The 24579-nt window shown below is 38.9% G+C and overlaps 2 protein-coding genes across 9 annotated transcripts in view; one reads left to right on the top strand and one right to left on the bottom strand.

The window, feature by feature from the left end:
* Positions 1–2756, bottom strand: part of IL5RA (interleukin 5 receptor subunit alpha) — a 28433-nt gene extending 25677 nt beyond the window's left edge. For both annotated transcript variants that reach the window (XM_045529724.1, XM_045529723.1), the window contains exons 1-3: positions 2654–2756; positions 951–1096; positions 28–166 (exon numbers count right to left, since the gene is read on the bottom strand). In XM_045529724.1, the coding sequence (XP_045385680.1) occupies positions 28–166; positions 951–1096; positions 2654–2735 (367 nt within the window). In that variant the 5' untranslated portion in view covers positions 2736–2756. The remainder of the gene's footprint in view (positions 1–27; positions 167–950; positions 1097–2653) is intronic.
* Positions 2757–21157: 18401 nt separating this feature from the next.
* Positions 21158–24579, top strand: part of TRNT1 (tRNA nucleotidyl transferase 1) — a 28835-nt gene continuing 25413 nt past the window's right edge. For 3 of the 7 annotated variants that reach the window (XR_006729932.1, XR_006729931.1, XM_045530894.1), the window contains exons 1-2: positions 21742–22059; positions 22222–22392. Coding sequence is in view for 5 of the 7 variants with exons in the window: in XM_045530894.1 (XP_045386850.1) it covers positions 22035–22059; positions 22222–22392 (196 nt within the window). In the remaining 2 variants the exon portion in view is untranslated. The other 4 variants (XM_045530893.1, XM_045530896.1, XM_045530897.1 and 1 more) reach the window with 4 other exon arrangements.

Below are 24579 nucleotides of genomic sequence, written 5' to 3'. Positions count from 1 at the left end.
AAACAGGATGTTTGAGGCCTGCTTTACCTGGTGGGGCTTCAAGTTCAGCAGAAACCCAGCTGCTGGCGAGGAGCGAGGGGCCGCGCCACAGGATGGTCTGCACACTTGCTGAGAAGCCTCTGTGAAGGATGGTGACACATTTGCTTTTGGTGTTTCTGGTTTCATACTAAAAATAAAACCCACAAGTCATGATACACAATAGAGAAATAGCCTTAAGAGAACTATTTTAATCAAATATGCATTTTCTTCCACTTTGCAAATGACACATAAAGAAAATGCAATGCAATAGCTTTGCTAGAAGAAAATTGAAAACAAAACCATTGAAATAATAATATGATTTCTCAATGACACATGAATACATTCCTTGTATAAAAACAAACACGATATTACAAGTAAAGCTTAAGTTCCCTTTTAACTTGATCTCTAGTTCCACTCACCTCCACAGAGGTAAATGCTTGACAGAAAATTCCCTAGACTTCCATATTGATTGAAAAATAGTTCTTACGAATCACTTCTGCCTTTGTTTGACTTTATTGCACACCTGATATTCAGCAGGTGCTAGCTCGGTTTCTCTGACTCTACACCCTGCCTGCCCCTTCCCATTTCACCAGGCTACTCTCCTCTGTTGTGTTGGTCATTTTAGAGGAAACAGAACACCCATATCTAATTAATTGTGCCTAAGAAGTTACTAAACATTCTTTCTTAAGGGAAAGAATTGTTCCAGAGTGAAAATAGTCTGTGCTGCTGTTTAAAGCTGAACAGCATGCACGGCACTGGTTTGCAGCCATTGCTGCAGAGACACTACTGTACTGACAACATAACATCAAGCCCTTTAGTAGTTTCCTTTCTTCTTCTTTTTTTTTTTAACTTAAAATTTCATTTTATAAAGAAAATGCAGTCAAAATGCATATTTACTCGAAATAAGGATTGCCATTGGAATAAACACTTACATCATCTTCTTGTGGGGCATTTATTTTCACACGATATTCTAGATTAACATTTCTTGGCTTTTGATCAGGATTTGGTTCCCAGTATAAAAGAACTTGAGCCAAACCAGTAACTTTAATGGTGAAATTGACAGGTGGAAGAAGTAAAACTGTTGATTGAAAGAGTAGAGAAGTGAGGTATGTTCAAATGCACATACATAGCATTTTTAATTTTTAAAAAATATTCTATTATGTAGCATACTGTTTTATTATGGCTCTTAGCATGTACCATACTGAAACAATTTTGGAAGAAATGTCTTTAAAATTGTTTTTAAATCATTATCCTTTTTACCTTGCCCAGGTATTTACCTATACCATCTACATGATTTTTTATTGAAATATGAACATTTTACTATATCATTTTTGCTCTAACCATAGTTTTCAAACTGAGAATTATTATCCATTAACGATCTGTGACAATTTATTAGTTTGGGAACAGCAATTATTTTTTAATGATATGGAAGAAAAATAGAATAGAAAATACCAGGGCGCATCAAACATAAGAAGAATGAGAGCTGGTTCATGAATCTTTTGTCTCTATTAAATGAAGGTGCTTACCTATGTGTATGTTGTGCTAATTCATGGTATAAAGTGTATTTGCCTCTCAGTATGAGTCACAGTCAAAAATATTTATGAGCAAAATTTCTTAAATAGGCATTTATAGAAAAGCTTTTTTCTTCCCTTCATGACTCACTCTCTGAATTTGCTTTCAAAAGAAAAGCTTTTGTTTAATTACAAAATCAAGACCTGTTCATTGTATACATTTTGGAAAGCACAGATGAGCAAAAAGAAGAAAATAAAAATAGCCCACAACCTTACTACCAAGAATGGCATTAACATATGATATATTCACTATATTTTGGGAGGGCATATATTTATAAAACTCTTTCATTTTTTTTTTTACTAAAATTAGGACAATATTGTGAATGTAATTACGAAACCTTCTTTTATTTACTTACTGAGTTGTCAGGACTTTTCCATTCCACAACCTTCCACAACTCTGTATCCACACTAGCCACATAAGATTTTCTAGGGCTCTGTCTGTATTTCATTGTCTATGGGAGCCACTGGCCACTTGTGGTTGTCAAATTTAAATTTAAATTACTTTAAATAAAATCAAATGTTCGTTACATTAGTTGCACCAGCCACACTTCAAGTGCTCAATAGTCACATTTGGCTAGTAGCTATTACACTGGACAGTAGAGAGATAGAACACTGTCATTAGCATAGAAAGTTCTATTAGACAATGCCAGATTTGGACCACGTCACAGTTTTCCTTTCTTAAACTCTGTCATCACACCAAGCCCATAGATGCAACATGTATCAGAACAAAACACAGTGGAAGCTTCTCAATGTTTGGTTGTGAGGCTAACTATTCCCTTGCAAGGGAAGACATTGCAAACGCGACCACCAGCACCAGCGTTAGTCCATAGGGTCCGTATGCCCACACCTGGATTTGATTTCCCACTATAGCAAAAAATTTCAGCCAACATTGCTTTCTTAAAATATAGTATGTTTAAAGAGTTTGCCTTTGAAAAGAGATAAATACCCTCTTTTATAAAAATCCACATATATTCCTAATTGAAGGTTTATTTGAGAAAATAATGCTATCCTTTTTATAATGTCTGCTAAGGAAAACATTATTGAATAGCATAGAAGGCTCTTACGCTTTTCATCAGGCAGGAATTCTGCTTGCAATGTCATCGCAGCCCCCAAAAGAATCACTAATGCAGGCACCATGATGATCATAGCCTACAGAAAACAAGGAAATTGAACATCTAAATCATCCTGTTGCCATTTTTTAAAAAAATGGTCAGCTACTTTCTAACGTAAGATGTGGTCATTTGGCTATTTAACAAACACTGCTGACATATCTCTTATGTGCTGGAAATACAAACATGACCAAATCTTAGCCTTTCCCTTCAAATGTACATCCATAATCTGAGAGGCAGAATGAAATGTAAAATCAATAATTGTAAATCAGTCAAAAATCTGCCCCAATAAAGGTATGTATGGGGCCTAGTAGAAGCAAAGAGACTTCTGATTGGACATCTCAAGGATGAAGTAGAGTTCTGGACACGCACAAAGCGGGAAAGGCATTCCGGGTGGAGCACACAGTGTGTGGGAAGCTGGTAGAGAGGAAAGCAGTAGGGGAGGGCTGCTAGCCAGCCAGAGACCAGAGCAGATCTCTGCGCAGTGAAAATTCCAGGCACAGTTAATAAAAGAAATAAGCAACAGTACCATTTCATTAATGAGTATTTAAATATGAACCAACATGGCAAGAAACTTGAATCTAAAACAATTTGTAATGTAGGAAAGAGAGACTTTGTATCACGAACACAGAACAAACTTGTTCTACTTTGAGCTTTGGAGAGGCTGATTTTTTTTCTTTTTTTTTTCATGAACCCAAATGGGAACAGGTTTTAAAAGAATTGAAGAACACAGACCTGGAGAAAATAAAGACAATATTTCTACCTCCTTGAAACAATTGGGCAATGAGAATGAATCACGAGTAGGGAACGTTGTGATAACTCAGTGTGAACAAGCAGAAAAGTCTCAGCCTCTTGTTCTACATGTCAAAGAAGGGAATTGGGGACCCCCTGCTGGGAATTGTAGATGAGAAATCTTGAGTTTTTCCTCAGCAAATTTTGAAAGGCATATTTCGTATGAACGAAATTTTGAAGGACAAATAATAGCTCACATGGCTTCCACCTGCGGTGTTGGGCCCTCAATTTAACAAAGTGGCTCCTCCTGCTGCCTCTCCAGGCACTCCCCCAGCGATTTGGTGCCAGGCACATACAGTTATTATCCATGATGGAAATTCCTTCCATGGACATTATTCCTATTCACAAACCAAGGGAGTCTGAAAGTTTCAATGATTTGCCAAAAATCAAACAGCTGGTAAGTAGTGGAACTTGGACCCGATCTCAGATCTTCCGATAGCAAAACCTATGCTCTGTCAACTCTGTGGCACTAATTACAATGAATTATAATTTTCAGTTTAAAGATTTATTTAAATGCTTTGATATATTTCAAATATAATTCCAGTAGAACCACAGGAGAAATCTTAGCTAAATGGATACCTTCAGAAAATAGCACTAACTCTTAATGTCATTATTATTTCTTAACTTACTACTTAACTTACTACTACTGCTGCTTAACTTACTAATGAAATTGATAAAATGCCACAATAGCAGGAAAGGAACAGCATGTAAATCATTCAATTCCCTTTTCAGATGAGAAGTGCTAATCAGGATTATGCCAGTTTTGATAAAAAATAATCCTGTTTCTTTTTCTCTGACAATTTCACATGAGAATGTTTAAAACAATAACAATGATGATGACAACAAAAGCAGGTAGTCTAATATTTTTTTAAAGTTTCAGCAAGTGAGAATTTTAATGAATTAAATAATATGCTAAGCCTGAGAAGCAAAGATAAAAAATTCTTAACAACAACATCAACAAAGACAGCTTCCTCTTCAAGTTATAAAGGTTATGTCTTGAAATATCAGCATTTCCTGAAATAATATTTAATATGCTCTAACTTTGTGCTAATTTTTGATAATAAGAATTCTAGGTCAAAAAACGCAAAATCAGTATTTCCTAGTGACTTTTACTGACTGGCAAAGTAAGAAGTATGTTATAACCATACTTGCAAAAATAATAAACATCTATTTATCCTTTGTAATTAAAATGTTGAAGTAAATAATGAAACTGTTCAACATCTCAGTGGGGAGATAATTGAATATTTTATGTAAGTAAGCACTCTCCCTTGGAATTTGCCATGTATTTTGACTTTATAGTTGCTGAAAATAGAATTGTTTTTCAAATTTGAGCATTCAAAAAATTTTTGATTATAAAGTTTGTTTCCATAAAAAGCTAGATACTTTTCTCACATCTTATTATGATATTTTCTATTTAAAAAGAGACGCTTTTGAAAGATTATCATTGTTCCATAGCACAAAATACTCAAATAGGAGTCTAAATATTACCAAGAATAACATTTTTTTTGTGAGCCAGACAAATTTCACACAAAGGTCAGCATTTGACCCCGTGTTTTTTATAATTCTGCTCACTCTCTGCTCTGTTCCCTTTAGCCTTGGCCCATGGCTCCTTAATATTTCTGGTCCCTATTAAAAAAAAAAGACTCAAATTTCTTTGGACCTTCTCTTTAATTCAAAGATATACTATTATATAGATATCAATGAGGCCATATTTCATTGTACAAGAAGAACACTACTTCATTAGCTCGGAAGTGTACACACACACACACACACACACATTCCTATCAAAATGACAATATGCTCAACTCATTTTTCTTATGGTTACCAATTAAAATCCAAGAAAAAACCATTAAATTGTTAAAATAAGATTTAATTTAAGCAACATGAAACAACCGTAGGTTGCCTATCTACAATCATCAGGAACACATGCTCAACTACTAAGAGAAATCATGACATACAGTTTCAGTCAGTTTCATTGAGTCAATCTGAAATTCCTCGAGAGTCCTCTGAGGATGCAGCTTTTGGTAGATGTGATATTCTTTAAAATTTGAGAGAAAACATGAGCACAATCTCTTTCACTATGGGTGTTTCTAGAAAGTTAGTTGGGTAAAGTTTTGACAATTGGCGATGGATTTCCCCTGTGTTCTTGAGAATTGGTCAAATTCTATTGAAGTTCAGACTTATAAATATTTCCCCCCTTTTTTTCCTTTGCGACTTAATACTCTGCCTGGGGAATTTGGTTTTACAATCAAACTTGTGCTTGCAGCCCTGGTTTTAGAAACTTTTGAGTCAGCTGTGGTGACACCTAATTCCAGGCTCAACCTCAGTAGCAGAAATTGAAAAGCAACTGAAAGGATTCATGCTCTATTAGACTCTGAAGTGGAAAGAGCGTTGTATTTCCTCTTTTACCCTGTACAGCATAATGAGCAATAAAACTTCTCTCTTGAGGGATGAAGAATAATAAACAAATAAACCAAGGTGTACTCTACAAAGGACGTAATTAAGTAGGTAGACTGCATAACCCACCAATGAAAAACTGTGCACACTCCTAAAAATATGAATAGTCATAAGGACCACTTATCATACCTGCACTTTTTATTACTATGTTGGGCTTCTCATCAAATTTCTGCAAATATAACTCATGGGTTCAGACTGTGGCCACAATCATAAAACAAGCTGTCAGTCCAGATGGAAATGGTGCTGCCACCCTGAGTGTTTGGCCAATGAATTTGCTACAAACACCCCAATGGTTAAATGGCTACCCGCCAATCGTGTATGTTGTGATTTGTCACCCCGCATCCACACGCCTCCGTTCCTGGGCATACCTGTCTGCAGACGATAGTCTTGTTCTGACGAGCACTCAACAGCAGACAGCGAGGACCACGTCGGTAGTGTCTGTGCTCCTGATGCAGCCCCAGCGCCTAGCACAGTGCCAGGCACAGGGCAGATGCTCAAGGCGCCGAGCCCTGTGTAGAATGAGGCGAATGAGTACACAGCCCTCCCATGCAAGCTGTGTGTGCGGAGACTACTGAAGGGGCGAGTTAGGTCAGGAGTGCAGCAGGCTTGAGAGCATTAAACAAGCCTGGTCCTTTCTGCTATCTTGCCAAAAAAGTCCCCCCCCCCCCAGCATGTCAAGTAATGCATGCAAATGAGGTGGTTAGATTTCCAAAATTTTATTATATTTTGAAATGCTAACTTTTAACAAGTAGCTACAGAGACTCATTTCCTTTTCAGTGATTCTGAAAGGGGACATATTCACATGAAATAGAAATTATGCCAGGTAATAAAATGTTCGGTATGATAATTCCTTAAATCAAGTATTAAATACACTATTCAATGTGGCTATAAAAGCATAGTCACTTTTCATACGTTTATTAATTTTAGGCTCATCGTGTATTTAAAGATTCTGATTTTTCTTTCTCTCTTGCTCTCCTTTCTTTATCCTTCCTTTTTTTTTTTGGTTCTATTCCATCCATTTCTTCTGTCTACATGGAAACAGGTTCACCTTGCTTTGGGTAAATAATTAACTTAGTGAACATAAAACCAAGTGAGAGATATTTCAGCAAAGTTTTGCACATTTTATACAAAATGTAACACTCTTGGAAATCCAAGAAGCCCCAGCAGAAGCAAAAAGCAGAATGCCTTCAGTTAGATATAACGCCATCATCTCCTTTTTGTTTTTTCTTAATTTGTGGCATTTTAAATTAACTCTGAAACTTCCTAAGACATTTTATTATACCCTGTACCCTATTTTCTAAACTCATATATTTTCTAAGAAATCTTGGCAGAATATATGTTCTCATTTTAATACCATAAAGTATCTGGAGCCATAGAAAACAATTGTCTTGTATTTATGTAAACATTAACAAAACTATAGATGTTATTTTAACACGACTCACCTTGCCATGGATTTGCACAACTGAGTTACTTACACAAGACTAGAATGTTATACCCCAAATCAACATGACCTGCCTAATACAAGTTTAATAGCACAGTTATTAGCTCCATCCCTGATAATAACAGAGTTATAAGGGGTTTTGTTGCCCCTATTTCATTACTTAAAAATTTGCCATATACTTATAAATCATTGCTTCTTGCTTTTCCTACCTGCTTTCCTCTGATGTAATGAAATTATTAGGAGGTGGTACAAAGGGTATTGATAGAGCCTATGTCATAGAAAAAAAAGGTATTTATTTGCTTACTCTGTGGTGAGTCAAGCGTTTGATTCCAACCTACTGAGAAGCACGGTGCCCACGCGGTCAGAAGCTGCAGCAGGGCCTGGGGAGTGAGCCTTATCTCCGGGTGCACTTCTTGACTCAGAGGCGGTTCTTCACTCTTTCATCATCATGACTGTCATAGTTAAAAACTCTCAGGCGGTTTCCTTTCTGATGGAAGGGCAATGCAACTTCTCTCAGCAAACATGGAGGAGAGTTTGTAAGAGAGCGATTATGACGAGCCTGAGTGGATCTCCCAGTGACCGAACTGCTGTCAAATGAGCGAATCTCTCTTGTCCGGATAGCCACTATCTGATAACTGTCTCGCCTGCATTTGCACTCCTGCAGTGCTGGGTTGCTCTCTGTTCAGGAGCTGAAATTAACTTTTACTTTGGTGACAAGGTAATCCAGTTTGCTGAGGGTGCTCTAAAGCATTGCATTTCCTTTTTCTTTATATGCCCCATTCTGCTGGAGTTGTCACTGTGCCTCTACCCGCTGTGTGACACTAGCACAAGATGTGACAGGAATACCCTCTCCCTACACGGGGCGTTGGCAGCGATTCTCGGTCATTAGGGAAGGCCCTTGGCCCATCTCTGCTTTGTGAGCAGGTCTTGCACCCTCAAGTAAATGTGTGTCGGGGGAAGTGTTTCTGGGTGAGATAATTGCTGGTGTCTGTCACTTGGGCTCAGCCTACACAGACTTTGGCAGTGGCAGTGTTGGTCTGTGGGCACCACCCCAAGACCTTTTCCCCGAAGTCAGTACCTGGTTCCCAGTGTAGACCCCCGCTGTCCTCAGTAGGCTTCTATTTTAAGCAAACCTACAGGGCTTTTCCTGCCCTTGTTTCTTGTCTGTTTCATTCTGGAGAATTTTGAGGTGACTGACTAGCAAAGCTGACTTTGAAAGTGTAAGTAGATGAGAATGGTGCCTGTTGTATTAACTGAGGCAGATGGTAGTAGTAGCCTTTGAAAGGAGACCTTCAGGCTTAGCCCAAGGGATCAGTGACACGGGGTTTCCTGTCCCATTAGGCCTGTGCAGGAAGCTCTGGGAGCTGGGGACTGAGGTCCCCTCAGAGCAGGCTCAGCAGAGGTTAGATCAGCGGTTCTGTTTGTGAGATGAAAAATGATGGGCTCCCTGCGAGAAACTTCCACAGCGCTCAGTGTATTTGCTGTCTGAGCACAGTTGGTCTGTGTACTTGGGGTTCTCAAGGTAACCGTTTTAGCACTTGCCAAAGTGAAACTGGATCAGTCTTTGTCAGATGACTTGAAAAATGTGATTTTCCTTGGGGAAAGGGGAAGTAAAATCAAGAACAGAGAGCGATCCATTTATTTGCTAAGAGGTACCCAGAGAAGTTTAGCTATACTATGGGCCATTTGGCCTGGTCTTTGAAAGTCCTACACATCTAATTTTAGGTCCTACACATCTAATATTAATCATTGTAAGGGGAGTAATTTCTGCCTTGAAAGGCTGCTTTAATGTTCACTATATTTCTTACATTCATTTACTCAATAAATATGTATTGAATGCACTTATGTGCAATGCCAGACACTGAAGGGTTTAAAGAAAATGAGACCCAGCTGCTCCTCCGGATCCCACCTTCCTGAGTATGCGATCTCTAATCAACCAGGCCAATAGAAACAAACATCTCTCATCAACCACGCCAATAGAAACAAACAAGCAAACACGTGCTCATATTTTGTGCTCATGTTTCTGTATAAACCCAAAGGAAAACAAGAGAGGCAGAAATTTGTATATTTTATTTTTTATGGCAATGATTGCATTCTTCAGAATAAAATATAAATGTCCAAAGACAGTATAATGGAACACACTGAAAGAATTCACAAGTGTGTTTTTTTTTTTTAAAGTAAAATCAAATTTGCCTGTATCCCTTAAGAAGCAAAACAATGTGGGTTTAGCCAAATAGCTTGGGTGGAAACATGAATATTAATGACATGGAAATCAGGATTCAGTGGGTCCACCTTGAACTTTGGTTCAAGGAGCTTAGTAAAGGTATCAATTTCTAGGAATCCATTCCATGAAAATAATGTGAAATGTAGCCCAAGATTTATACAAAAGAGAGAGAGTGAAATTTATTGTATCTTTCCTTGTAGTAGTAAAAGTAATATAGGAATGGCTAAGAGAAATATATAACTGCTCAAGATTGAAATATGTGAATGTTTAAAAGGGGTGTCTATCAAGAACTTTTAACAACACGGGGTATTACAGAAAAAATGTTAAGTAAAAACAGGAGAGTATACACAAGCATATAATTTTTTAATAATCTCATTTTTGGTCAGAACCTCAGATTGATGGGAGTGGTTATCTCTAAGTGGTGGGTTTATCAGCCGGCTATTGCTACAGAACAAACAACCACAAACACCTCAGTGGTAAACAGTGATAGACATTTATTTCTCGCCTATGAGTCTGAGTTGTTATGAGTCTGAGTTCTGAGTGAGGATGCCTAATCTTGGTTTGGGCTCCATAACACAAATGGATTCAGGTTTATTGCGAGCATCTGTCATTAATTTGGAAACTGTAACTAATATTTCATGGTGATAGCAAAAGTGCAAGAGAGCAAGACCAATGGTATAAGCACATTTCAAGTATCTGTTCATGTCATGATCCCTGACATCCCAAGAGTCTGAGCAAATTGCTAAGCTCAGAGTCAGACGGACCAAGCCCAAAGTACACTCCACCCACCAAGGTAAGGATGTGACATATACAACTACTAGCGGGGTGTGAAGAATTGGGACAAACAGTTTATTCTACCACAGCAGGATTAAAGTTTCTTTTACTTTTATTACATGCTTCTACATATACGAATGTTGTATTAGGTTATTAAGTGTGAAATGTCTGATTCCCCTCAGTACTAAGTTTGACAATTGATATCTCTGATATTTCACTTTGACACTTCTAGTTTTATTTTTATTGTGAAGGTACATTCTCAGTCTTTCAATTGCATGGTTTGGCTTGTGATTATCTTTCACATTTTTTTTAGAGCAATTTTTGTGAGACCATGGATAAGTAAAAAATTCGTGTTATTTTCAAATATGAGTTCCTTCATGGAACCAATGCAGCACAGACAGCTCAAAATATCAACGAAGTGTTTGGGAAGGATGTAGCTAATGAATGCACAGTACATTGATGGTTTGAGAACTTCCATTCTGGTGATTTTAATCTTGAAAATGAGCCATGTGGGCGACCTGAGACCAAGGTGGATAATGATGAGCTGAAAGCTGTAGTGAAAGCAAATCCATCCTAACCTTTGCATGAATTGGCAGCAAGGTTTGAAGTTACTATTCCAACAATTTTGGGCCATTTGAAACAAATGGGCAAGGTAAAGAAGCTGGATAGATGAGTTCCGCATGAATTAAATGAGCATCAGAAGAGAAATTGTCTTGAAGCTTGCCTTTCTTTGCTGTCATGACAAAAAGGCAAACCATTTCTACATCGTATTGTTACGTGTGATGAAAAATGAATTCTTTTTGACAGTTGCAAGCATTCAGCACAATGTTTGGATAAAGATGAAGTCCTGAAACACAGTCCAAAACTGAATACTCATCAAAAACAGCTAATGGTGTCTGTTTGGTGATCCAGGGTTGGTATTGTCCACTACAGCTTCATGAAACCCAGTCAATCAATTATAGCAGATGTGTACTGCAGCCAGTTGGATGAAATGATGAGGATGCTTGTGATTAAGCAGCTGAGATTGGTCAATAGAGACAAGCCAATCCTCTTGCAAGACAACACTTGGCCACATGTCACACAAACAGTGCTGCTCAAACTACAGAATCTGGACTTGGAAACTCCCTGTCAACCACTGAATTCACCAGACCTTGCACTAACCGACTCTCACTTCTTTCAGGCTTTGGACCACTTCTTGCAAGGAAAAATATTCAATTCTCAACAAGCTGTGGGAAACACCTTTTGTGATTTCATCATCACTTGCTCTCCAGGCTTCTTCACTGCTGGCGTAAACAGGCTATCATTAAGACGGCAAATCTGTGACCATGGGTTAGGAGCATACTTTGATTAATTGTACTACTTCTTGTTTGAGATAAACTGCACTTTTTGATTCAAAATTGTACATTTCATATTTAATGAACTATATTCTGTACAAATGCAGAAATAAAAAAAGTTATTTTAAAAATTATCAGAGACATACACAATAAAGGAATAGGATTGAGAGTCCAGAAATAAGCCCTCACACATATGGTCAACTGATTTTTGACAAAGATCCCAAGACAACTCAATGGGGAAAAGATCCATCTTTCCAACAAATGGTGCATATCCACATGCAAAAAAGTGATGTTGAACCCTTACCTCAAGACGTATACAAAAATTAACTTCCAAGGGATCAAAGACCTAAGAGTAAAGAGGTAAAACAATAAAGTACTTGGAAGAAAACATAGGCATAAATCTTCATGCTCTTGGATTAGAGAATGCTTTCTTAAATAAGATGTAAACGCACACACAACAAAAGAAAAAATAGATAAATTGATCTTCACCAAAATTAAAAGCTTTTTTGCTTCAAAGGACACCATCAAGAAAGTGAAAAGACAACCCACAGAATGGGAAAAAAATATTTGCAAAATCTATCTGATAAGGAACTTGTATTGAGAATATGTAAAGAATTTTTATAACCCAACAATAAAAAGAAAAATAACCCAATGGGTGCAAAAATGTAGTTAGATAGAATGAAAAATATTTGATAGCACAACAAAGTGATTATAATCAACAATAAGTTAAGATATACTTTAAAATAACTAAAAGAGTGGAATTAGAATGTTAGAAACACAAGGAAATGTTAAATGCCTGAGGTGATGGATACCCTAATTACCCTGATTTGATTAATTCACATTGTATGCCTGTATCAAAATATCACATGTATCCTATAAAGATATACAACTACTATGTACTCATAATAATTAAAAATATAATACAATAAAAAAGAAAACAAGAAAAATAATGCAATTTAAAAATGGATAAAAGCTTTGAGTAGAACTATCTCCAGAGAAGGTGTACCAACAACAGACCATCTGCACATGAAAAGCTGCTCAACATTAACCATCAGAAAAATGCAAATCAAAACCAGGAGATACTTCTTCACGCCCTCTTAAGATGGCTAAAATAAAAAAGACACACAATAACAAGTGTTGGCGAAGATGTGGAGAAACTGGAACCCTCATGCACTGTTGGTGGGAATGTAAAATGGTGTAGCCATTTTGGAAAATAGTCGGTATTTCCTCAAAGGATTAAACATGGAGTTACCATATGACCCAGCCATTCCATTCCTAGGCAAATACCCACCCAAGAGAACTGAAAACATAGAATCACATAACCATTTGTATGTGAATGCTCACAGCACAAATAAGTGGAAATAATCCAAAAGTCCATCAACTGATGACTGGATAAAGAGTATGTGGTATGTCCATGCAATGGAATATTATGCAGTATTATTCCCTAAAATGTTATTATATTATTCAGTATTCAATATTATAAAGAATGAAGTACTTATACTAAAATGTGGATGAACCTTGAAAATATGAAGCTAAGTAAAAAAAGTCAGTTATAAAAGACCACACATTGCATGATTACCACTTCTAGGAAATGTCCAGAATAGGCAAATCTATAGAGATAGAAAATAAATTAATGGTTGCTAGGGCTTCAGGACAGGGGGGTGGGGGAAGAGTTTGGTGAAAATGGGAAGTGACTACTAATGGGTATGAAGTTTCTTTGTGGGTAATGAAAATATTCTAAATTGATTCTGATGACGGTTGCTAACTCTGCGAATATACTAAAACCATTGAGTTGTACAACTTAAATTGGTGAATTTTATGATTTGTGAATTATATCTCCAAAAAGCTGTTATAAAAATATCAGAAAGATGCCCTAACTGGATTTAAATAGAATCCTAGGTAATTATTAGAAAAATTTTAGTGTAAAACCAAATGTGGATTTACCATGTACAGCTAAAATAAAAAGCTTGTCTTTATTAAACAGTAAAGAATTTCAATAACTTAAGCTTTTTCTGTTCTTTATTCAATGACCAGTTCTTTGCTCTGAAAGCCAGACATAAGAAATCAACCAGAATGTGTATAACAAAATAACAGTAACAAAAATTATACAATTAAACTTTTGTTAATATAAATTAATGTTCCATTTCAGTCAAGAAGTAACCCACTATGTCCCTGGGACTGTCAATTACATTATCCACATTATCAGATCGTAGCCCTATAATCCTGTTTCACAGATGAGTAAACTGAGGCTTAGAGAATTTACATAGCACAGTTTCTTTGTGATGCTCCTCAAAACTTAATTCTATAATTGTCATTATTCTAAGAAAAACAATATAACAAATGTTTAACTTGGACTCTCCGATTTGACAGGTGAGGTGATTCCACTTGAGAAACTCCTGATTATTTCGGATGAAGTCAGAATGTCATCTCCTCTTCTCCTTCCCTCGAGTGTACATTCAACTGCTCCTTGCAGGTGTCTATTTCACTTTTACATCATGCCATCATGCCGAGTATTATCTTTGTATCTCTGTTTCCACCAGGTCTCACATTGTGAATCTGAGATTAGAAGATAGGTCTTTATTTTATCTAGGTTGTTTTTTTTTCAGAATCTATTCTAGTATCCAGCACATAGAGTAGGTTCTCATGCTTTGGGAAGAGAAGGGGGTTTCTGTTTTTGCAATAGGGAATTCCATTTGAACCTGTACTTAAAGGTAAAAAATGCAATGGCGAACATCACAAAGAAGTTGAGTTTATAGTCCTCTTGGTGCTGATCTGAGGCTGCTGAGAATTCCGAATTTTGAAGGTGATTATTCTCAGTCTTTACCCTTGGGCCTTTGTTCTTTTAACTATTATTGAAGTCTCATCTTTTAAAATTAATGACCCAGTATGAAATTTCAGAGAAGCTAAAATTGATTTGTCTATTTACTTACCTCTTTTAAATGTAAAATAAAATTGCATTTGTGTGTAAAATCCCCCAGCACCAATGAAAATTGCAATTCTACATTTGCTGAGAAATATCTTTATTTGTCCTCTGGGAGATCTTAAACTTCAGTTGGCTTCTATTAAACTTTTATGAGAACAAAACTAGCGAATGACTTTTTCTCCAAACAGGTACTTTTCATTGTTTCAAAGAAAGAACACATTCTGGAAACAGAACTTGTTCTTTTAAACAAATTACTCAGTGTGGCTTACAAAGAAAGAGTGGGGCTGGGGAGGGGTGGGAAGGGACAACCACCGATGCTCCTAAATTGCAGAACATTAAAATCAGGTCATAATTATTTTATTTGACTTGTCTAAATATTGCCACAAATATCTCCCCCAACGGGCCTAAAATGCTATCACTATTAATTCATATCTTTATGGAACGTATTTCTCTCCCTTCTCTGTCCTATTTTAAAATGCAAGTGCTCCTGGGAACGGTGATACAGTAAGGAGGGCTGACAGGAAGGGACAGTCCTGGCGCGAGTGACAAGTGAGGGCTGGTGGTGGCTGCTGAGCTCTGATCGCAGAGGTCTCGCCCTGCCATTTAACCGTCTATCTGGCTCAGCCGTGGGCTTCCACGTGAAATCAAACCACCTGCCTAAAGCCCGAAGGTGGCGGGGTGGAACGGAAAATGCAGCACTGAGGCTGATACAGTTAATTTAATGCCCCAACTCGGCCGATCAATCGTTTTATAAAATAATATTTCTTGGTGTTCCTGTGTTCTCCTGCCCACCTAGTTACTGAAGCACACTCTTGGAGGCTGCAGCAGGCAGCCCTGTGGACCCTTTTTAAAACTTCTGACTTCCAGAACTTCCAGATGATAAATTTAAGTTTGTAGTAATTTGCTGCAGCTGCCATAGGCAATGACTGCAGGGGTCACCTGTGATTTCCTCTGTCCCTCCCATCTCACGTCGGCTCCTTCCTCATCCTTACGTCCTCTGCTTTTACTCTGGAGTCCACCCCCTTCCCGTCCCCTCCCGTGGCCATTGGCCCACCCTCCCTGGGACGACTGCCTGGGATGCCCATCCCGTTGCCATGCGGTCAGACTAACTGCAGGAGCACACAAATGGGTGTATGAAAACTCCTGGTTTTAAAAAAACCTTTAATGTCTTGCTATTTCCATTAAACTTAAATCCTAATGTGATAATGTGAAGTGCCCACCCCTGGGTGGTCCAGTCCCCACCGGCTACTGCAGTCTTATCATCGTGCAGTGGTGAGAATGCCTGGGTTCAAATTCTGCCTGTGCCTGCCGCTCACTCTCTGTGTGACCTTAGACTAATAAACCTCTCTATCCCTCAGTTTCCTCTCCTGTAAAACACCTCCTTGAGGGAGTGTGGAGACTAAACAAGTTAATCCATATAAAATGCCTGGCACTGTTCCAAATACAATATAATTTGGTAGGTAGCCTGATTATTACTGTATTACCCATAACATTGGCATACGGTGGGCACTAAAAGAAACATTTTATGAATGAATGAATGAGTGAATGAAAGCTTTTCTCTCCAGCATGCAGAAATGAATCAATGTCCCAGAAACACAACCAAAACTCAGGTGAACCTAGGGACAATTGAACATTGGGGAGCCACAATTTGGCCACTAGTTGTATGAACACGAGGATCGAAGATCTGGTTTACTAAGAAGAAAGATGGAAGATTTTTTTAAGGAATTTCTAAACTCTTGAAGGAATCTCTAACAAGCCCTGAAGGACATTCAAACCAGCATTAATGAAGACCTAATGTTGGCATATCTGATCAATATTGACATATATTAATAGTGCTAAACTGTCTCACTTTCTTGAATTTCCTTCTTAATAATGTGTTGCCTTCTGACTGAAGAATAATCTTATGCCTGTGGTATTTCTAGAGAATGGCAGAAACTTTCCAGACCCTAGCAGTCCCCTCTGTTCATGATATTTACTTTGGGGTATGTACTAGACAAAGAGGATACTTCCTGTAGGATTTCTGTGCAGTAAATGTCAGTTCCTTTGCAGATAAAGTTTTATTTCCCTTAGGCCAGGTCTATATTAAGAGATAATAGTAAACACCTTCTGTGGGGTAGAGAGGACTTCTGGATCGCTTTTGTGGGCCTCATAATATCCTGGGGGTTGAATTGGGCCTTCTGTCCCTAGACTTCTTTCCCCTCTAGTATTCCTCATCCTGCTTTCATATGTACATGCTTTAATAACTGAATTAATTTGAATAAGCATTCCTTTAAGTGAGAGCCTTTTTAACTGTATTTTAAACCGTTTTATGTTTCAATTGTTTCTTTTTTTCTGCTATATATAAAAATACAATTAATTTTTGGGTCAGGTTTATTGAGGTATAATTTACAAACAAGAAAGTTTTTGCCTTTTAGTGTACTGCTCTATGCATTTTGGCAAACAACATAGTTGTGTGTAATCACCACTATAATCAAGTTATAAAACAATTCTGTCACCTCCCCCCACCCCAAATTCCCTTATACCCTTTCATAGTAAATCCCTTGTCCCATCTCCAGTCCCTGAAGACAACTGATTTGTTTTATCTCTATAGTTTTGCCTTTCCTGGCTGTCATATGACTAGAATCATATGTATCCTCTTGAATCTGGCTTTCTTGAGAATGAAGAAACAACTGATACACATTGTTGTGTGTATCAGCAGTTTGTTCTTTTATATGGCTGAGTAGTATTTCCTTGTATGGATATACTCCAGTTGGCTTATCCATTCATCTGTGGGAAGAAATTTGGGTTTCTTCCAGCTTGGATTGATTATAAGTAAAGTGACTATAACCATTCACATACACTTTTTGGTGTGAACAAAAGTTTTCATTTCTCTAAGATAAATATCTAGGAGTGGGATTGCTGGGTCTTAAGGTAAGTGTACACTTAATTCTATCAGATATCAGTAAACTGTTTTCCACAGTGGTGTGAACTAAATAAAATCTTAAGGCTCCCTGTCACCAGCTGACTGAATGGACGCCCTCCTGGCCAAGGGGATATCCTAAGACTAAATTGCCTGGCAGGAGGAGGGAGGTCAGACATGCCTTATCATGCCCTCCTCCCTTCTTGGAGACATCCTTTGTAACTTATTAACAGGCCTAAGGCTATGCAAGACAAACCTGTCAGTCCTCAATTTACACATCAAATATATATCTGGTGGCTTGTCTCTGATTAACAGCTCCTTATCTTAAAACATTCCAAGCCTTTAGACAAAGCTTCACGTCTTTAACCAATTACAAGTCAAAGAATCTTTAAACCCACCTATAACCTGTAGGCCCCCCACTTTGAGATGCTTCACCTTTTCGTGCCAAACCAATGTATGCCTTTCATGTATTGATTTATGATTTTACCTGTAACACCTGTCTCCCTGAAATGTATAAAACCACACTGTAACTCAGCCACAGTGAGTCCACTTGCTCAAGGCTTCTTGGGCATGGCTCCGGGTCATGTTCCTCAAATTTGGCTCAGAATAAATCTCTCTAAAACTATTTTACGGAGTTTGGCTTCTTTTCCATTGACAGTGACCATACTAGGTTGTATTCCCACCAACAGTGTATGAGAGCTCCAGTTGTTCTACATCCTCATCAGCACTTGGTATTATTGGCAGAAGTTTCGATTTTAGACATTCTACAACAGGTGTGTACTGATATCTCATTGTGGTTTTAATTTGTTTTTCCCTGGTGATTGATGATGTTTATTATCTTTATATATGCTTGGGTGCCAGCCATATAGCTTCTCTTGTTATACTTATTCCTACATGCTTGATAGATATATATTTTTATATTCTATATTTTTGCTGCTAATATATAAAATAGATTAATTTTCATATATTAATCTGGTATCCCAAGACTTCGCTAAGTTCTCTTATTAATTGTAGTGGTTGTTTTGTTGATTTCTATGATTTCCATGTAAACCATCACATCATCTAAAAATAGTGACAATTTTACTCCCTTTCCAATTGTTACACTTTTATTTTGTTCTTGCCTTATGTAAATGGTTATGAGCTACGGTCAAATGCTGAATGGAAGAGGTGAAACTGGGCATCCTTGCCTTGTTCCTGATATTAGGGGAAAAAGTATTCAATATTTTACCATTAAGTTTGATATTAGTTGTAGATTTTTCATAGATGCCCTTTACCATATTGAGGAAGTCCCTTCTAATCTTAATTTCTCTGGCAGTTTTTATAATAAATGGCTGTTGAATTTTAAGTGTTCTTTCTGTGTCTATTGGGATGATCATATAGCTTCACTTTTTTAGTCTGTCAATATGGTGAATTACATTGATTGGTTTTTGAACATTAAATCTACCTTGCATTCGTTGCATTTGGGATAAACCTAAGTTGATCATGATGTATTATTTTTCTATATATGGTTGGATTCAATCTGTTAATATTTTATCAAACTGTTTTGTATCTATGTTCATGTGGGATATTAATCTGTAAATTTTTTGGCAATCGTTATTTCAAGTTTGTTATTAGGATTATGCTGGCCTCCAAACGAGAGGAAAAGTAACTCCTCCTCTATTTTGTAAACAAATTTTGTGCAAGACTGGCATTATTTCTTCCTTGTAAGTATGACAGACTTGATCATTGAAACCATCTGGGCCTGGAATTATCTTTCTGGGAAGTTTGTTGAACAAAATTCAATTTCTTTAAAAATAAAGTGCTAATCAAATTTTAAATTTTATCCTATTTCAGTTCTGATAATTTTTTTCATAGAATTTGATCATTTCATCTACATTTTCAAATTAATTGTCATAAAATTATCCAAGTATCTCCTTACTATCCTGCCAGTGTCTATGTGATCTTTACTGATATCCCTTTTTCATTTTATTTCCTTGGTCAGTATAGTTAGGAATTCTCTCTCTCTCTCTCTCTCTCTCTCTTTCTCTCTCACCAGTTGGCCTTCTGTATCCATGGATTCTGCATCAGCAGATTCAACCAACTACAGGGCAAAAATATTCCAAAAAAAATAAAAAACTAAAAAACAGTACAACAATAAAAATACTAATTAAAATGCAATATAGCATAACCAGTATTTACATAGCATTTACATTGCATCAGGTATTATAAGTAATCTAGAGATGATTTAAAGTGTACAGGAGTTGTGTTAATTGTGTTCACTTAAAAAAAATGAAATGTTACAGGAGTATATATGTAGGTTATTTATAAATACTATGCCATTTTTTATAAAGGACTTGAGCCTTGTGGGATTTCTGGTATCTGCGGGGATAGAGGGGAGGTTTTCTGGAAAAAATCCTCCATGGATACTGAGGGATGACTGTATATATCTACATCTATATATATATGTATATGTAAACTATATATCGACAAGGCCAAAAATTGGCTCTTTGAGAGTGCCCAGCAGAGTAACCGGCAAAAAATAAGTTATTATAATAGCTGTTATAATTTAATTAGTGTTGCCTTCAGTAAGTGGTAATTTGGAGAATGCTATTCTAGGTGAGGACAGCAATGAAGGCTATGGGCCAGTTTGTCTAGAGTCATGGAGAGAAATGGGAGGAAAGGCTGAAAGAGTGATTTGGGCTTTCCTTGTTCCGTACAAGCATTGATTGAATCAATGCTGTGTCTCTGAATGTCAACTTTGGAAAGCTAGTCTTAGCACCCCCTGAAGATATGGGGCCTGGTAATCGGAAGCCACAGAAATACCATGGCTTATGCATTTTTTTCTAGGAAAACTTTAGGGAGGTCATGTTGAAAAGACTACACGTTTTTCCATTTTAAAGGTTTAACAGCTGTACTCCCCTTCCTTTGCCACTGTCTTCACTCTTCTTTGCCCTAGAAAAAATTAATGAACTGAATCAAATCCACGTTCTCCACTTTACAGCTGTGAAACTTCCAGACTAGGGAGCCAGAGGTTGCACAAACCAGGTAGGAAAATGAAATACGCCCAGTAATTCCAACAGACCGGAGGGCTTAGATTTAGAATATGTGTATTTTGAACACACTGCCTAGGTTCTGATGCTGTCAGTTATGGTCTTAATTCTATGCAGAGATTAGGGTAGAGTAATAACATGAGCCAAGTGCAAACTGGGGAAGGGGCAAGAATAGCAAGTTAGCATTTATCCACTACTTCGTCGGTGCCAAGGAGTAACTCGACATTTAAGCTTGGCAACATCCTGAGATAGGTTTTATTAATAGCTGCATTTTACAAAGGAAAACAGTGGTCAATTGTCCAAGGTCACACAGGTGCAGTGCAGATGGGCGTCTGCGCACCTCAGAGCAACTGACAGGTGCGTTGGGAGGCACATAAATGAAAGAAGTGAACGGGCCCTGGCTCTCCGCCTCACCATCCCCGGGGACAGGACCTGCCTGCGCCGGCCTAGCCCGGGCCCAGCCACCAGCTCAGAGCGCAGTCCCGCCCCGGGACGTTGGAGGGGCGGAGAGAAGCCTCTCAGGCCCCGCCCACGTCCTGCCGCGACTGCCCATTCGCCGCTGACCAACGGGCTTCGGTGACGTCACCGCGCCCGCGTCCCGGAAGTGCGTGCGGCGGCTCCGGTGGCGGCGGGGTCGGTAAGCGGACGCGCGCCGCAGGGAGGGCAGCGTTGGCGGCGGCGCGAGCGGCCGACCGTCCCTTCTCGCGTGTGGGTCGAGTGGCCGGCCGCCCACTGTCCTAGAGGAAGGCGGGAGCGGGGTGCGGCCAGAGGCTTCCTAGACAGTGGGCAGAAGGGCCTCAACGTGGAGGTCGTGGCCACCTTTTCCCGGCTGGCCGCCGCTTCCTCTTCCTCCCTCGCGGCCGGCTCCCCGAAGGCCTTTCTCACTGAGCCCTTTTGCCAGCACCTGGTGCGGGGAGCGGGGCGCCATTTCGGGGCCAGGGTCCCCAGCGGGGTTTTCTCAGTTGAGGCGGGGGTGGAAGGAAAGGGACGCGAGCTTTTCCTCCCCACGTGGCCTGGGTGAAGGGCACGCGCTCCCTGCGGGGAAGCGCCGCCCCTCAGACCTGCCCGCCGCGGAATGGAGCGGCCCTTGTCTGGCGGAGTACGCGTTGGGGTCACTCGAGAGCCGCTGCCCACCTGCTGGAGAGAGGAAGGCAGGTGTGCTGGGAATCAGGAGGCGGCCCGATGGGAGGAAAAGAATGAGGAAATTGCAGGCAGCAAGGCTAAGTCATGGGCAGATGTATTTTACGATTCCTAGGAAGTGTCCCTGAGTCGTAAATTTCAGGTGCCAGTGGGGAAGTAGGCTGATATCCACCTGTGACCATGACGTGTTCTGGAGGAGCCAGGTCTTGCTGCAGGTCTTCGAGATGCAGTCTCTGGAACCCCGTACCCCTCGCGCTTTAACTGAAGCCCACCCCTCAGGAGAATGCTGTAACAGTAAAACGGGGGTCTGTGAGTAGAGTACTATGTGCTTCCGGAGTACAGAACCAGGTAGCTATAAGCATAGATTTAGTAACTGTCCCTTAAATTGTCACCTTTTCATCTGAACAAGAGATGGGCCTTTCTCAGTTGATAAATAAAATTGTAATGTGTCCCTTTACTTTCCTTCACTTTCAAATTTCATTGGGTGGTGTGTGCACGTTTGCCTTGTAGATGCATGGTTGGTGACTTTCCAGATGCTGAGGTACCTGTATCCTTGGCACAGGCCAGTACTGAGCTTTAGTTGGAGTAGGCTGTGCCTTCTGAAGCAACACCTGTTTACAATGAAGTTGCAGTCTCCAGACTTTCAGTCACTTTTCACAGAAGGATTGAAGAGTCTGACAGGTGAGAGATTAGGATGTCTTTTCTTGATTTGGGAAGCCTGTGTGAATAGAGGGTCATAGAGTTTACATTTTTTTAGCCAGTATTCAGATATTATTGATGTTGTTGAGCTGATGAAAGAAAGGTTTACTTATAGGTAATCCAAAACTATAGCCAAGTCACTAGAAAAGGGAAGAAGTTGCCACAAAAAGCCAGACTTTTCTGAATACTATGCCAAGAAGTAATTTCCATACATTACAGGATTGGTCCTATTAACTTAATGAGTAGGTACATTTTCTCTTGTTACAGGGAGGAGGAAACATGCTTAGGAACATGAAGTGCTTTGCCTGTGTTTCTGCCACAGATAACTAGAGAGCTGGGTGTTAAACTTATGCAGTCTGATTTGAGAACCCACCTGTAAGCATTGAGCTCCATTCCTGCCTAGGTATAAGGACTTTCTGAGAGAACTGAAGGCAGAGGGAAATAGAAGTTACCTCCATTGTGCACATGCAAAACTCACCTGGAAGGAACATGGAAATGGGTTTAGCTAAGTGCCTGACTACAGGAGCTGCTGCTTGCTGTTGCCACAGTTTTATCAGTAGTGGTCCCTAATGTCAGCTACTGATGTTGCTGAAGCAGCCACACAGATGCTTTTCAAAGCCTGTGGGTATTTTAGTAGCACCTTCAGAAATATATTAGGCTATAGTGTGTAGAAATACGACCTAAATGGTGCTTTGCAGCCCTGGCTGTCCATTAGATTGACCTGGGGAGCTTTTAAAACATAGATGCTAGGATTCTGCCCCTGCCTACTGAACTGGAATCTCCAGGAGGGATGAACATCTATATATTTTTTTATAAAAACTCCACAGATGAATTCTTATGGACAGAAGGCAGAGGAATCATTGCTGTAAAATTACTCTGATTGTGTTAGCTTATTCACGAAGCTACTTTCCCAATTCTTGAAATTAGATAATGGTTTTTTAGGTGTATGCCAGTGGTGAGTATCCCAGTACATGTTGATTAGTTTAGGTTCTTCAGGTGGTCTTGAAGTAGAGCGCTTATGCGCGAGTTGGTTTATGCTGATGTCTCACTGTGATTTTTAGTAGGACAGAGTGAAAAATATAGGTGCCCATATGTAATACAAACTTCTACAAACAACATTGAAGGTAAAAAGAAATAGGTAGAATTAATTTTAATAATTATTTTTAGTAAATTTTACTTAATGTATCTAAGATAATATAATTTCAATGTGAAACATGTAAATTACTGAGGTATATTCTTCTATGTCTTTGAAATCTGGCACGTGTTTAACACATACAGCACATCTCATTTCAGACTCACCCCATTTCCAGTGCTCAGTAACCACAAGTGGCTAGTGACTACTGTTTGAACAAGGCAAATCTGGAAGCTCTAATTCTGGGTTGAATTTGAGCTTTTGTCTTTCTTTATATGCCCTTCCTAGCCCCCAGTCTTCCCATTCTCAATTGCAAGAGGCCTCTTGGAAGAAGCAATAAGTAGCTCCCAGCGGCTTATTTGAGCTCATTCTGCATTTTTTTTTTTTTTTTGGAAACAGGGTTCTGGATTTTTTTTTTTTTAAAGTCTTGCTTTGTTGCCTAGGCTGGAGTACAGTGGTGTGATCATAGGTCACTGCAGCCTCTAATTCCTAGGCTCGAGCGATCCTCCTGCCTCAGCCTCCTAAGTAGCTGGGACTACAGGTGCCCCTACCGCACCTGGATGATTTTAGTTTTTGTAAGGATGGGGTCAGGTTGTGTTGTTCAGGTTGGTCTTGAACTCCTGGCCTCAAGTAATCCTCCTTGGCCTCCCAAAGTGCTGGAATTACTAGTGTGAGCCACTGCGCCTGGCCTAGATAATGATTACTGTAGTTTTTTGAAAATCTTTTACCAGTTGTGTTTAACTTTCTAAACCTGACTTTAAGAGCTGAATTTTCTCTACCCTGAGAAATGAAGTCCTAAGGAAGTTAGAGTCTAAATGGTATGATAAGATAGAAGTGGTTGTTGCTTGCGGGTCTTGTCTTGAAAGACTGGCACATGAGAGCATGGACATATCTAAAGTTGACTTTTTCTAGGTCATGGTAGAAGTGGCAAAAACAGAATCTTTTACTGCATTGCCCCACAGTTAGAAAATCAAAGACTTGGGTGCCCTGGTAAAATTCTGTATAAAAACAAAATGCACAAAAACACACAAAGCCTT

This window comes from Lemur catta, chromosome 18 (assembly GCF_020740605.2).
Source record: "Lemur catta isolate mLemCat1 chromosome 18, mLemCat1.pri, whole genome shotgun sequence".
NCBI classification, from domain to species: Eukaryota; Metazoa; Chordata; class Mammalia; order Primates; family Lemuridae; genus Lemur; species Lemur catta.
The sequence above is the reverse complement of the archived record's forward strand: the minus strand, read 5'-3'. Positions and strand labels throughout refer to the sequence as shown.